Source organism: Vulpes lagopus, chromosome 5, assembly GCF_018345385.1.
Source record: "Vulpes lagopus strain Blue_001 chromosome 5, ASM1834538v1, whole genome shotgun sequence".
Lineage (NCBI taxonomy): Eukaryota > Metazoa > Chordata > Mammalia > Carnivora > Canidae > Vulpes > Vulpes lagopus.
In genome coordinates, this window is record NC_054828.1 from 94,993,779 (window position 1) to 95,008,968 (window position 15,190).

At 40.5% G+C, this 15,190-nt stretch overlaps 1 protein-coding gene across 3 annotated transcripts in view; it reads left to right on the plus strand.

The window, feature by feature from the left end:
- Positions 1-15,190, plus strand: part of PTCD3 (pentatricopeptide repeat domain 3) — a 30,741-nt gene that overhangs the window by 221 nt on the left and 15,330 nt on the right. The window contains exons 2-8 of one of the 3 annotated variants that reach the window (XM_041755117.1): positions 239-430; positions 2,274-2,344; positions 2,459-2,495; positions 7,235-7,280; positions 11,787-11,855; positions 12,561-12,665; positions 14,257-14,380. In XM_041755117.1, the coding sequence (XP_041611051.1) occupies positions 327-430; positions 2,274-2,344; positions 2,459-2,495; positions 7,235-7,280; positions 11,787-11,855; positions 12,561-12,665; positions 14,257-14,380 (556 nt within the window). In that variant the 5' untranslated portion in view covers positions 239-326. Of the gene's footprint in view, positions 1-238; positions 431-2,273; positions 2,345-2,458; positions 2,496-7,234; positions 7,281-11,786; positions 11,856-12,560; positions 12,666-14,256; positions 14,381-15,190 lie in introns of those variants that run through there. The other 2 variants (XM_041755118.1, XM_041755119.1) reach the window with 2 other exon arrangements.

Here is a 15,190-nt window from a genome sequence, read left to right on the forward strand (position 1 = left end):
CGGGATGAGATTTACGTGGACGAGACCACTTCCACCGTGGGGGGGGAAAGTAATTTGATGACTTTCGCTTGCCCTCTTATTTTGAAAATACTGAGGATATATGTCATTAAAATAAGAGTTTCTGAAAATTTCTGAGAGGAAAACGAGGCTTTTTGAGCCTTTAGCTTCCGTAAAAAAGTCTTTCAAGCCACGAGCTTTTCACCTAATTCTTGATTGCTTTTGTCTTGTTCCGTTTCAGCCAATAGCCGAGCTGTTCCCCGCCCCCTCTGGGTAATCTTGAAGGTCGAGGTCAGGCTTTCCCAGGATGCTACGCGAAGAAGCCAAAAATGGCGGCAGCAGCGATCAGTCGCTGCCTGGGGTTCCGCTGCAGGCTTTGCCTGAAGCTGAGGGGTCAGCGGGCAAGTCCGTGTGGACAGATTTCCAGCTGCAGGTACGAGATGCTTGGAGAATCCCTGAGAAAGAGGCCCCTGGCCGACTTCCTCCAATGTGTCCGCTTTTCTCTGGGAGCTGGGGAACTAGGTACGATGGAGGCAGATGCGCACGCGCAATTCCGCGACCGCGTGCTTCTCACCGCACCGCTGGAGTCTTGGAAATAAGGTCTTGAGGCTCCTCGGTTAGGGAGTTGTTTATTGGGTGGCTTGCTTATCCTAGAGTTAAGAACTGTCAGCAGGATTAAGATCCTGCTCTCGTGGAGCTTGCGTTTTAGTGGCTATTAGCAACCCCGTCTCAAGTTTTAAAAATAGAAAAATAGCTCCCTCTGTGTCTCTGCCTCTCTTTCTCTCTCATGAATAAATAAATAAAATCTTAAAGAAGAATAGGTGCCCTTCATTTTCACCAAGCAGGGGGAACTCGGAAGATTTCCCAAATTAAAGGCATTTTATGAGGGCCACTGCGTGCTGGATGTTGTGGGGATGGTTGGCCAAAGAAATTATCCAGGTCTTCATAAAACCAAGGAAGTCTAAAAGTTTGGAGCATAGCCTTTGGGTTGCTGTTGATTGTCACGTTTCTTTAATTGGATAATAGGTTTTCTCTTTTGTAGACTGGAGCTAGTAATCATCCAAACAAACAAAAAAATGGTGAGGAGTAAGTAAACCGTATGACTTATTGTATACATTTAGTGTGCAATCCCTTCACTCAAGTCCTCAAAAAAAGGAGGAAATGCTCCAGCCTTAATGCTGCTGTCTATCCCAGGCTTTTTCCTGGTAGTGCCGCTGTTGACATTTTTCTACTCATTTCCTTTGCCTGACGGCGGTATCTCTTCCTCTGCTTTCACCCACAAGACTACAGTGGTCCTAATGTTGGGAGAAACAGCATAATTTGAAACAATGGATCCCTCTCAGGTTGATACTTAGGAGAGAAATACTGTTTTAAAAATGATGTTTGAGACCAGATACCAGTAAAGGAAGTACATTTTTTTCTAATTGCATTTTGGTGATTTTAGGAATGGTACTAATGCCGTGTAGGAAGGAAATGCACAAGATAATAGTGTACGTGACTGATATTTTTACTGTGTTCATTAGTACGATCAAAACATTTAAAAATTCAGTCATGGGTCAGTGGGTCTGTATTTTGGATGAAAAATAAGGTCAGCAATTTCAAGTTTCAATTACTTGGATGTATATATTTGGCAAATTCCTGATTGTTGAATGAAGTGGGATAAAAGGCCCTGGTTATCTTAGCTTAATTCATCGTAATTGTTATAAGTGGGTTAGTCTTATCATTAGGATGTTATTCATACCGAATGAGGAGCTCATTAAATTGCCCCTCTTGACCTCAATATTTTAGATTACCAAGGTTGAAAGTCTCATTTCAAATCAGCTGCTTCAGTGGTTCACATGCTATTGAAAATTTTCCCCTGATTTTATTTAATGAGATTGCCTGATTTAAAAATATTGACCGGGGACACTTGGGTGGCTCAGCAGTTAAGTGTCTGCCTTCAGCCCAGGCCGTGATCCTGGAGTCTGGGGATCGAGTCCCTCATCGGGCTCCCGGCATGGAGCCTGCTTCTCCCTCTGCCTGTGTCTGCCTCTCTCTGTCTGTGTCTTTCATGAATAAATAAATAAAATCTTTAAAAAAAAAATGTTCACTGTATTGTGTCCATATCTTCTATCTATTTTGTAATGGTTTTGAACTTTCTCTTCAGGCCATGTCTTCTCAGTGTATATTGGCATGAATTATTCAGTCATTTTGATCCATGACAATTGGAAAATTAGGGTTCAAAATGCACATAGGTGGAGATGAGGTGGGAACTTCATTAATGAGTATCATTTTAGGACTTTTATTTTTTGCAGATTTTATTCTGGAAGTGCAACCCTCCCAAAGGTTGAAGGAACTAATATAACAGGTATATAAAAATATATTGAAACAATTTCGTTTTTGTGTTAATACATTTTCACTTACTTGTAGTAGTGGTAGTATTGGGAAACTGATTTACTTTTGTTTTATTTTTCAAATTAAGGGATTGAAGAAGTGGTCATTCCAAGAAAGAAAACTTGGTGAGTATTCAGTGTTCATTCAACAAGTGGTTGGGTGCAAAACATTTGTAGGTAAGGATCCAAAGACATGAAGAGCAGTAGAGAACATTCCATGGAACAGAACAGCTTATGGGAGAAAAACTTGGGAGTTGAAAACATAAAGAGGAGGGTGAAGAGTAGTGAGTGAATAGGGCATGAGATTTACATAGGGTTAAAAGATCTGAATTAAGTTTGGATAAGTAGTTAAATGATAATGGTTAATTATGAACATCCTTATTAGAAGGATTTTTTTTTTTTTTTAAGAATGTTCTTACAAGGTTGGAAGACCAGACATAGTATTATCCTTACGGTCTTTAATAAAGTAAAACAAAACAGTGTGGACAGAGTTTAGCTTCTTTTTAGCTCACTAGATACATCCTTGAATAAATTGTCTTATTTAGGAGTTGTTGAATATGTGAGAAGTGAAACTTCTCTCTAGAATTCTTATAGTACTGATTTTGAAGACCCTCAAAAAGCCAGGGCTTTTCTAAGTAGGACCCAAAGACTTCAGGTTATTTTAAAAAAGAAAAATTTTAAATTACAGAATTAATTATTGTGGGGGAGTATGCAAAATACAAGAAGAAAATAAAATTGCCAACAATTACTCTAATTAGAGCCAAGCTTCTTAGTCTATTCCGTAGTAAAATGTGGACAATGACAGCACCAGCCTCAGAGGATTAAAGGAGCATTTGAACAGTGTCTTCCACATAGTTCTCAGAAGATCACTATTTTAAGGTTTTGGGGTTTAACTTTTTTCTGCATAAATTACAGTTGACCCTTGAATAACAGACTTGAACTGCTTGGATCCATTATGTTTTTCCATGAACACTGTAGAGTATTATGAGTGTATTCTTAAAAACATTTTTTTTTTTTTTACTTTAAGAATACAGTGTGTAATGCTTAAGAGGAGCAATTGATTAATGCATATTTTGTAGGTTATCAGAAAGGCTTTAGTCAACAGTAGGCTATTGAATTTGGGAAGAGTTAAAAAGTTGCATATAGAGGGGTGCCTGAGTGGCTCAATTAGGCAGCTGTCCTTGGCTCAGGTCATGCTCTCAGGGTCTTGGGATCAGGTCCCGAGTCGAGTTGGGCTTTCTGCTTGACAGGGAGCCTGCTTCTCTTTTCTCCCTCTGCCTGTGCTTCTGCCTGCCTTTGTGTGTATGTGTGTGTGTGCATAATTTCTCTCTCTCTCAAATCTTAAAAAAAAGTTATACATGGATTTTTGACTGTGCAGGGGACTGGGGGCTGTTTGGAACCCCTTGTTCAAGGGTCAGCTGTATACATATAGTTTGGGAGAACTGATTTGTATCTATGAATGGCATTCATGTCCAGAGCACTTTACCAACCCACTGTGCATCTGTCCCTGAGGAAGGTACTACAGGGAAAATGGAATATCTGGAGGTTGTGGTCAGGTGGCTTATGATATACTTGAGTCATGTGCATATTTTTATATTTTACATTTTATACTTACATGTGTACAAATCTTATACACACAGCTAGAGGCATAGAGGATATGATATAGTCAGTAATGGTTGTATTACACAAATCAAGGGAGTTTTATTGAAAATGTGGAAAATGACCTGTGCCTTAAATGAGTAAGATTATTTTATTAGCATCAGAATCACCTAGGAATTTTGTTTAAAATGCATTTCCCTGTAGGTAATTCTTGTGAACCCTAAAGTATGAGACCAGATAAAGGAACAGTAAGGTAGAGTGGCACATCACCATGAAATATCTGCTGGTAGGAAGAGGCCAAGCAGGCAGTTCTGTGAGCCATAAAAATATGGCTCACAAAAAATATAGAGAATATCCCTATTCTCTTAGAATAGGGAAATAAGATGGCTGATACAGAGCATTGGCCATTAAACTGAGGCCTGCTTTTTTTTTTTTTTTTTTTAATTTATTTATTTATGATAGTCTCACACACACACAGAGGCAGAGACATAGGCAGAGGGAGAAGCAGGCTCCATGCACCGGGAGCCCGACGTGGGATTCGATCCCGGGTCTCCAGGATCACGCCCTGGGCCAAAGGCTGGCGTCAAACCGCTGCGCCACCCAGGGATCCCGAGGCCTGCTTATTTATAGCCCAGGAGCCAAGAATGGTTTTTACATTTTTGAAAAAGGCCAAAAGACATTCATGGCCATGAGAAAATCACATGAAATTCAAAATCTTTTGGAGCTTGGCCTCATTTGTTAACATTGTGGCTACTTTTTTTTTTTTTTTTAAGGTTTTATTTATTTATTTGACAGAACACAAGCAGAGGTCATAGGCAGACAGAGGGAGAGGGAGAAGCAAGCTCTCAGCTGAACAGAGAGCCCGATGTGGGTCTTGATCCCAGGACCTTGGGATCATGGCCTGAGCTGAAGGCAAATGCTTAACTGAGCCACCCAGGTGCCCCATCTGTGTCTACTTTTATGCTACACTAGTGTAACATACAACAGAGTTCCTGTGACACTATTCATTTCTTTATAGAGAAAGTGATAATTTCTATGCTCTGGAATTGAGGCTTTTAGACCTGGCAGAAGCCATTAGGGCTACAAATTCCTGTTGCCTAAGTTTAAACACGTATCACCATTTAAGGATGTGATTTCCTAGATCACTCAGGTGCCAAAGAAGATGTTAGCAAATTACACAGGTTCCTCGTGAGTTTTCATAAATGAACGTAATATATTAAAGGCAGTGTTGTGAAAGCGTGAATCTATGTAGTAATGTTAGGGGTGGTAGGAAATCTAGTTATAATCAATGCATAGGTAACTGGGTTCCCAAAAGAAGGAGATCTAAAACTTGATAGAGGGGCACCTGAGTGGCTCAGTTGGATAAGCATCTGACTATTAATCTCAGGGTCCGGAGTTCAAGCCCCACATTAAAAAAAAAACTTACTAGATTGGTACAGAGAAGATGTGGAGAAATGGACACCTCAAATAACATTTGTTGATAGAGCAGTCAATTGGAATAATACTTTAGAGGAAAGTTTGCAGAATCATAATTTAAAATGTGTATGCTGGGGCACCTGGATGGCTCAGTGGTTGAGCATCTGCCTTTGGCTCAGGGCATGGTCCCAGGATGGAGTTCTGCATCAGGCTCCCTATGGGGAGCCTGCTTCTCTTTCTGCCTATGTCTCTGTCTCTGTCTCTCTCATGAATAAATAAAATCTTTAAAAATAAAAATAAAATGTGTATACCTTGTTGGTTAGTCATTCTGGAGGAACACTAGCATAAATCCAAAGAGACATGAATGAGAATGTGTTTTACCACTTGGAAATACTAACAAATTGAAACAGTCTGAGTGCCCATAGGTAAATAAGTCGATAATAAGTGGTTATCATTTAAAGAAACTGATTAGATTTATATGTAGTAACATGGGTAATACAATCAAACTTATGTAAGCAGATGAACAGAATTGCAGTATGTGTTTTTTTATGGCTCACTCACAATTAGGGGGGAAGGGGGGTCACCGGATGACACCATAATCTTGTAGTATTCTAGTTTATTTTTTAGGGATAATATATCCATTGATGTTGATTTTTAAAATAAAAGAACTAGCAAGTGATGTGAATGTCATAATTTTTTTTGTCAGTTCAGTAGGTTAAGAAGATATGTTTACTTGATAAGACTTATATGCTAATGTAAGCTTTAGTGAGAGAATGTCCAGAGATGAGGATTTCTTTGTCCTGATTAAATTACATAAATGTGACTTTAAAAGTGGATAGAAAACATCATGGATTTTATACACATCAGGAAATTATTCAGTCATGATGTAACATAAAATCCCGTGTATGTTCTTTTGTCCTTTTGAGATGATTTATATTGTTGAGTGTTCTGTTAAAATTTGTTTAGAAAAATACTTTTGGTTTATTAAGTTTACTTCTCTTTTGGAAATGAAACACATAAAATGTAGCAAGAATAAAACTATTTGGAACCAAATTATCTTGATTTGTCTATTCAGTGAAATCTCCTTTTCCAGCAGTTCAAGTCTCTACCCATAGCATAGTGGCCAGCTGGCCTGGAATTTTTATAAAGGCTATATAGTTGAGAGGTCTAAATGAGAAGAGTTCATCAGAATCATCTGGGAATTCAGTAAGAAAGTATGTGACAGTTATCCGTGGAACTTGGAGGATTTGATTCAGAAAGTCCAGAGTGCAGCCGGTGATTTATTCTTCTATATAGCTGAGTTAAGAGTCACTGCTTTAAACAAAAAAAGTCGCCACTTCACATAACAGAAGAGCCCAGAAAGTGCAATAAGGAATGCATAGGAAAATGGGGTGTCTGTTTAAGCCCCACACTGAGTATAGAGATTATCTAAAAATCTTAAAAAAAAAAAAGAATGCATAGGAAAATGGATAGGGCAAGTTAAGATTCAGGATAGACACAGACATCTTTATAAGATAGGAATGGAAATTGCTAGGCCTTTGGAGGTAGTATGAGGCACCATGCCAGAGAGGATGGGCAAAGTATAGTAGGAACATATACGACCCACCTTTAGCAAAAGAATGGGACTGTTTGCTCATTTTCTAGCTTCTTGTTCTAGTGATCTTGAGAAATAAGAATTGGCTTTAGTTAAGAGCTAAACTTTTTTTATTGGCTGATCCATACTGAGAGTAGAATCACTTGTTCATTTTGGGGGTATAAAAAAAATCCCTATGCCCTCTTCGGCAGCACATATACTAAAAATTGGAACGAGAAATCCCTTACATGGGTTAATGAATGATTCTTGTTCTTAGGGATAAAGTGGCTGTTCTTCAAGCACTTGCATCCACAGTGAGTAGGGTAAGTAGGAATTTCAGTTTTTTTTTTTTTTTTTAAGATTTCATTTATTCATTTATGAGAGACAGACACACAGAGAGAGGCAGAGACATAGGCAGAGGGAGAAGCAGGCTCCACGCAGGGAGCCCGATGTGGGACTTGATCCAGGGACTCCAGGACCATGCCCTGGGCCAAAGGCAGGTGCTAACCCGCTGAGCCACCCAGGGATCCCCAGAATTTCAGGTTTTTGTTGCAGATCTTGCCAGTTTCTTGGAAATAATGTAATCCAGTCCCTTCATGAGACAAATGGAGAAACTAAAGCTTTTAAAGGAACTGGCTTTAGGCTAGTTAGGAAGTTAACTCCTTGTTTTAGCCCTATGTCTTTTTATCTCCAAACTCTGTGTTTTTATCTTAAATCTGTAATCTTTAAACTTAATCCCCTGAAGAGCTTGTTGAAATGCATGGCCCTGGAGTATGGTTTAGATCCAGTACTGTGATGCAAGTGATGTGTAGACCAACTTTGAGAAATAGTGTATCTGCCATGCTGTAAATAATATAGTGATTTAGAATGTGGGTCCTCGAGCCAGTGTTTTGTTTCATATCTGAGTAACTAGCTTTGTGACCTGCATCAAAAAGTTATTTTATCTCTGGATGCTTCTGTATGTTTATCTATAAAATAGGGATTAATTATTATTACAACTATTTTAGTGAAATATTTGTCAATAATTTGCTGTCTTGACAATTTAAGAACGGAGTTTGTAATCTGACAGATAAACTGAAACCTTGGTAAATGCCTTAGAAATGGAACTTTTTCTTTTTTTCTTATGTTAAGTAATCTTTACGTCCAACACGGGGCTCAAACTCACAACCCCAAGATTAAGAGTCACATGCTGGGGATCCCTGGGTGGCGCAGTGGTTTGGCGCCTGCCTTTGACCCAGGGCGCGATCCTGGAGACCCAGGATCGAATCCCACGTCAGGCTCCCGGTGCATGGAGCCTGTTTCTCCCCCTGCCTGTGTCTCTGCCTCTCTCTCTCTCTCTCTGTGACTATCATAAATAAATAAAAATTTAAAAAAAAAGGAGTAGGAAGAGGTTAACTAGATTGGAACTGAGAGTGAGGGTGGGAGGTAGTAAGTGGCAGGTCCCACATAAGAATATGCTATTAAATGTGTATCTCCTTTAAAAAAAAAAAAAAAAAAAAAGAGTCACATGCTGTACCAACTGAGCCAGCCAAGTGCCCTGAAAAAGGGAACTTCTGGCTGATTGTATTTTTCATCATGTGAAAGCTATTTCTTTTCTTTTCTTTTCTTTTCTTTTTTTTTTAAGATTTATTTATTCATTAGAGACACAGAGAGAGGCAGACATGTACGCAGAGGGAGAAGCAGGCTCCATGCAGGGAACCTGATGTGGCACTTTATCCAGGGACTCCAGGATCACACCCAGGGCTGAAGGTGGCGCTAAACCCCTGAGCCACCCAGGCTACCTGAAAGCTGTATTTTTAATTTCAACTACAAGGATAATGTCTAAAATAATTAAGACGTTAACTGCCACAATATCTGTGCGGATACTAATCTTCTTTAAGGCCATTATCACAGATTTCCAGAACTGTTTTCTATTGTAGATGTTAAACTTAAGGAGTATTGGGTCAAATATGCCCTGGTATATCCTAGCAGTTTCTCAGAAGGGGTTTTTAAAATACTGCATCTCCATGCTAGTAATACATTGAGATTTTCAGCAGTTCACTTACTTCTAACTAGGCATCTGAAATGTAAACTAGAGTAATGGCCCTCTGAGACTTTCTCAGGTTGGTTTTGTTTTTGTTTTGTTTTGTTTTGTTTTTCTTTCTTTTTTTTTTTTTTAATGAGAATGGCATTCAAGTCAGAGAAGTTGTAGATTTATGTGTGCATTTGTCTGATTCGTCTGGGTTTGGGCCTTTAAAACCCAAGGTATAGTAATTTATTCGTTCAGTGACCACATATTCTACCTTTCTGATGCTTACCAGGCACTGTGATGGATGTAAAGACAATCTATGCACAGTTCCTAGAGAGGGAGCATGGAGGAGCACTGGGAAGAGGGTACATAACCCAGGCTGGGAAAGGACTTCCCAGAGGAGCTGATAATTGGATTGCTTCTAGGAATGTGAGCGGCAAGGATACTATGGTGGGAAGGAGCATTCCTGTTAGAGGCAGCACCATGAACAAAGGTACAAAGGCATAGAATGAGTAGTTGGTATGGTAGGAATCAAGGATTTGGTGGGTGGAGAAATGAGAAATATGAGGCAAGATGATTAAACACAATGCTGGGGACTCAGGTCCTCCAAAGAATTTTAAGCAGTGTTATGAAAATCAGATTTTAGAAAAGACAGCTATGTGGAGATGGGAAACGTTGGAACTTTAATGTAGAGTAAAGATGTTAAAACTACCATGTCCAAACCCAAACCTCGCTATCTCCTCAGTGGCACCTCTGTTCTAGTTGCTCAAATCAAAACCTAAGGAGTTATCTGTGATTCGTTTTTTCTCTCTGCTGCATATTAGTAAATCCTTTGTTTCTTCCTTCAAGATAGATGTGCGTGGAATCCCAAGACCACTCCCAGGTGCAGTGATTTGCTAGGACAACTCCCAGTACTCAACATACAGTCCTACAGCTACTATTTAGTATAGGAAAAGGACACAAAGCAAAGTTGGACAAGGGAAGTAGGCCTTTCTAAGGATAGCAGTCTCAGGCCTGATAACTGCACAGTATCAGACTCTGCACTCTTGTCATCACAACATGATCACTGTAGTCATCTAAGTCACCATTATCTCTTACTACCCTGGATTAAACACAGCAGGCCCTGTCTCTTCACTGCCCTAGCTCCCTACAGACAGCTCGCAGTTCAGCAGCCCAAGTGATCCTAATAAAATGTTGGATCACATCACTCTTTTGCTCAGAACTCGAGCGGCTTCTCATTTGTCATAATTGGGATAAAAACTAGGTGAGAGCTCCTAAAGCCCTCCGATGATCTCCCCACTCCCACGTTACCTCTCTGATGGCATCTCTTGTCAACCTTCTGGGTGCCCTACCCGAGCCTCCTGCCTAATTCTGTTTCCCCGCAGGTAGACCTCTGCTTCAGGGCTCTAATGTTTGCTGTTCTTCTGCCTGGACTGCTTCCCCTGAGATACTCAACATTATTTACTCCCTCATCTGCTTGAATCTTTGCTTCAGTATCACTTTTTCAGTGAGGCCTTCCCTGACTACCCCATTTGGGTCGTAGATCTCTTTGACACTTTCTTGTCCCTTTTTCTACTTCATTTTGCTGCATAGCAGTTACATCTTTTTAATTCATTGTGTATTGTTTATTTTTACTTTCTGGAGGTTTTTTCCCCCCCTACTAGACTGCAAGCTTTATAGGGAGGGGATAATTCAGTTGTCTCCCTGGTAACTAGAATAATGAATGCCTGGCACATAGGAAGTGCTTTGTGAAAAATAAGGAAGACACTGAACTATGGCTGTGGCAGTTGCGATAGGGACAGTGGAGTTGGTAGGGGAAGATAAGGAACTAGCATTGGTTGCATCTGATGATAGGTAAGTGGAATGGAAGAGGCCCTAAACAGGTATCTAACAAGGGTGGTACAGAGGATCAGAACCAGGCACTAGTTCAAGTGTAATCAGGGAGCAGGTAGTCCAGGGCAGCTAACCTAGAACTGCTACCTGTGGTTTGTCATTACATGACTGCTGCATCTTAGTGAAGTGGTATAACCAGATAAAATGAGCCTCCAATGAGTATGAAGGGATAGAGGTTTTGAAAGGGCAGCAGGAGGCTGAGACCCCAAAAAAATCCTACCTCCAGGCCTTAGGTATGAGCAGCTATCCCTTGAGAGCTGCAGGGAAACAATCCCTTGGAGAGTCCAAGTCAGACAGGGCATCAAGGGGATAGGAGAGATTCTGGATATAGGGTGCGTTTTTCCTATGGAACAAAGGTCCCAGAAGGCCCAGGAAAGGAGGTTCCAAGGGAGAGAGGAGAGGAATAGAGAAAGTAATTTGGGGACATTTTTCAGTGAGTGGTACTGAAGAGTTGATTTTGCTCAGAGTTCTCCCTAGAACAATGTGAAGAAGTGTATCAAACCTCCAACATCAGGACGCAGGAGAAGCTGCTACTGTTTGCTCCTTCCAAGAGGGCACAGTAGGGTCCTCCATTTGGAGGAGGGACTCTTGGATGGGTAGTGGTCAGGCTTTGAAGGAAACCCTAGTTCAGGACACTGGTGCCCAGACTGGTTAATTAGACAATCTTTCATTTAAATAAGCAGTAGTTCCTGGTAGCACCCTCATATCTTAAGAAACAGTAATAGGGGTTTGAGCCCTTGTTTGCTTTAAGTTGTGTGTAATGACAGCAGTCTTAGAGAGCTGAGAGTACAGTATAGGTGTTTCTCTCACCACAGACACACACTTCTGCAAGTGTTACATATTTAATTAAAATTTCTTTTATAGAGTTTTTAGTTATCAAAACTCAAGGTCTTAATTAGAATATAAAGAGATTTCTTTGTCTTCACAGGACCCGACAGCTGCCCCTTACGCATTTCAGGATGATCCTTACCTCATACCAGCATCCTCTATGGAATCTGTGAGTGTTATCATGTAGCTTTTCTTTCTTTCTTTTTTTTTTAATAGGTTTAGCAATTCTTTTTTTTTTAATTTTTATTTATTTATGATAGTCACACACAGAGAGAGAGAGAGAGAGAGGGAGGCAGAGACACAGGCAGAGGGAGAAGCAGGCTCCATGCACCGGGAGCCCGATGTGGGATTCGATCCAGGGTCTCCCGGATCGTGCCCTGGGCCAAAGGCAGGCGCCAAACTGCTGCGCCACCCAGGGATCCCTCATGTAGCTTTTCTAGCATTATGTTTTGTATTGGTTGTTTGGGTACAAGAATGGATGGATATAGAATTTTACTTAGGTGTAAAAACTTTTGAAAAGTTAACAAATGCTGTTAACTGTTAGAGATAACTCTTTAGACTCTGAATCCTTTGCTACTTTTTTCACAGTTTTAGAGCTAGGCTGTGGAAAAGATTTGGGATTTAATTCTTAGGGCTCTTTCACACTGAAGCAGTCCACTCGGTTTCAGTGCACTGGTTTTGTGTACCACAAGCTGTGTATGACCAAAAGTGTCACACTCAGTAGCAGAGGTGGTCATGCGGTGGTGTGTAATTTAGCTTCTAATTGGGTTTCTGTGTAATATTGCATTCTTTTTGAGGGGGTGGATAATACTTGCTGAGGGTGTAATTCTGATCTTTTGAGTCAGTTTATATCTAAATCCTTTTCTTTATATAGCGTTTGTTTTTACTGGCAAAGAAGTCTGGAGAGAATGCAGCAAAGTTTATTATTAATTTACATCCCAAATATTTTCAGAAGGACATAGCTGAACCTCATATACCGGTAAGGAGAGGTAATTGTGATTTTTCAGGTATTACTATGGAAATGTATATTCAACCAAGTTTTCATGGCTAATATTTGAGTAGCCAGTTGAATGTCCTCAGTATTTGTTTGAAGTCTGCTGATGTGTATAGTTATCTTTGCTTACAGTAGTAGCTTTTTCTTTTACTGCTGTACGTATTTGGTCCTCATCCTGTTTTCCCCATTTGACTTCTGTAACACCAGAATCTTCCATCTTTACCCCTGTGATTGTTCTTTTTAGTTTCTTTGAGTAGCTTTTCTGTCCATCCCTTATGTTGGTGTTTCCAGAGGTTTCCGTGCTCAGTCATTGTCTCGTTCCTGTCTGCAGTCTTCCTGTTTCAGCAGCCCTCATGTTCCATTTGGCATTCTTCTATATCTGGCCCACTATCCCTCTGCTTTGATAGTCCAATGTCCTGGTTTCCCTTCAGAGCCTGTCAACCCTTCTGCCTTTGACTTTGAATTCCAGACTCTATTTCCAGCCACCTCTGTGTCATGTAGTCTTGAGGTGTGAGTGTCATGCGGCACATGCTGAGTGTTACCCATTGTGCTTGGTGCTGTCATTATAGTGGCAAGTGGAACAGAGGCACCCCTGCCCTCTGGGGTTTATTAGTGAAAATAGTAGCCTCAGGCTCATATCCCAGACTTCTTTCTTTCCGAAATGCCTGCAGCCAAGCACAGCCTCCTGCTTTTCAAGCGGCAACTCCCAGTGACAAAATAGGAGGTCTACGATTGTTCAGGTGACAGTGCCGGTGTCCTCTGCAGGACAGTGGCAGTGATGGAATGGTCATTTGCTGGCCCACCCACACCCCTGGATGTTTCTAACTAGCCGTTACTCTTCGGTGCTTATTAGCTCGCTTCTGCTTGAAGCCTCCCGTGGGTCCCTTGGCAGACAGCGATGTCACACATCCCAGATCTCCTATTATTGATGTTCACACTGCACTGTAAATCTTTTCTTCTTTTCCTCTCTGATAAATGGGGAGAACCCTGAAGGTAGATGATGATTTTCATCTCTGTGTCTCCCATGCCTTGCTCTGTGTCTGGCAGAAAATGGCCGGCATTCAATAAATATTAAAATAAACTGGTTAGGTAAAATCAGTGTACCCTGGTGATGGTAAATGTTCAGAGAGTAAAAGAAGTATGAGCGATGAAAGGTTTCTGCCCTTACAACCAGGTATACTCTGACATGAAACAAGATAGGGACAAAAGGAGAAGGGATAGTTTTGACAGGCGACAAAGTTAAGTTCAATTTGAAGTTGGGGGAGTTAGTTGGAAACTGGATTCTTTAGATATGGATTAAGTATGTATTTGTTTATTTATTTTTATATATGTGCTTTTCAGTCCCCCTTCCCCTGTCCCCCCAAATTAGGAAATAGCTAAATGGTCTTGTCTCAGATACTGGGGGCGGTCTCTTTTTTGTTTTAAATTGTATTCCCTACAAAGATGTACACGTGGCGCATGAAACAGGAATTGGGACAGTGAAGTTTTGTTTTGGTGTGTTGTTGGATAGAGTTTAGTCCTGCTCAGCTATTGTCCCTTTACCTGTTTGTGGTAACTAGCCATCTTCTTTTCTTAGTGTTTAATGCCTGAGTACTTTGAACCTCAGATTGAAGATATAAGCGAAGCAGCCTTGAAGGAAAGAATCAAGCTCAAAAAAGTCAAAGCCTCTGTGGACATGTTTGATCAACTCTTGCAAGCAGGTGACTCAGTTCATTTAAAGCTCCTCTGGGAACATGGGCTTTGGAAGTGGGCTGTGGATGCGTGATCCTGCTGGTCATGAGTAAAAGTTAGAAGGATCTCTGCCTAATGTTGCGTTCCTACTTTTAAGAGTTTAATAGTTAAAAAAAAAAAAAGTTTAATAGTATTTCAAGTTCTGCTTCAGCCTTACTTTTGAATTATAAGCTAGATGGAGTTGGACCTTAGTTTCCTGTGCTCCTGGGCTGTATTGTGCCGCAGATAGAGAAATTATAGAACCATTCTTCCTTGGCTTCCATTTTTAACCCTAGGCATATACATACTGTATTCACATTTCTTGTACTCCTTGTGTTTGGAGGCATAAACAGGTAAAAAAGGAATATTTAAAAAGGAAAGAACACTAACCTGAGTTACTGAGATACTGATTCTGAGTCTAATGTGAATTAGCTCTGTAGCCTTGGAAAGATCACAGTTCTGCAGCACTTCTGTCTCTCAAATTCTCTGGCTCTCTGAATTTAATCTGGGTGAACATCTAGTGGTATAGATCTAAATTGCATGGCTTGTAAACTACCAGGAGAGGAATATACCTATAGTAGCATCAAAGGCAGCAGGACTGTAAGTTCGTGGACCCCAGAATGCTCTTCAGTGATTTAGGATAACAATCAACCAGACATAAAAGAGATAGGAACTGGACTGAGTCAATACATTCTTGAACACAAGAAGCCTTTACAGCAAGCTGTGTTTGACTTGGGAATTTTAGTGTGTGGTCTGCTCTGGTATTGGATGTACTAATGAATTGCTGATGTGTGTTATAA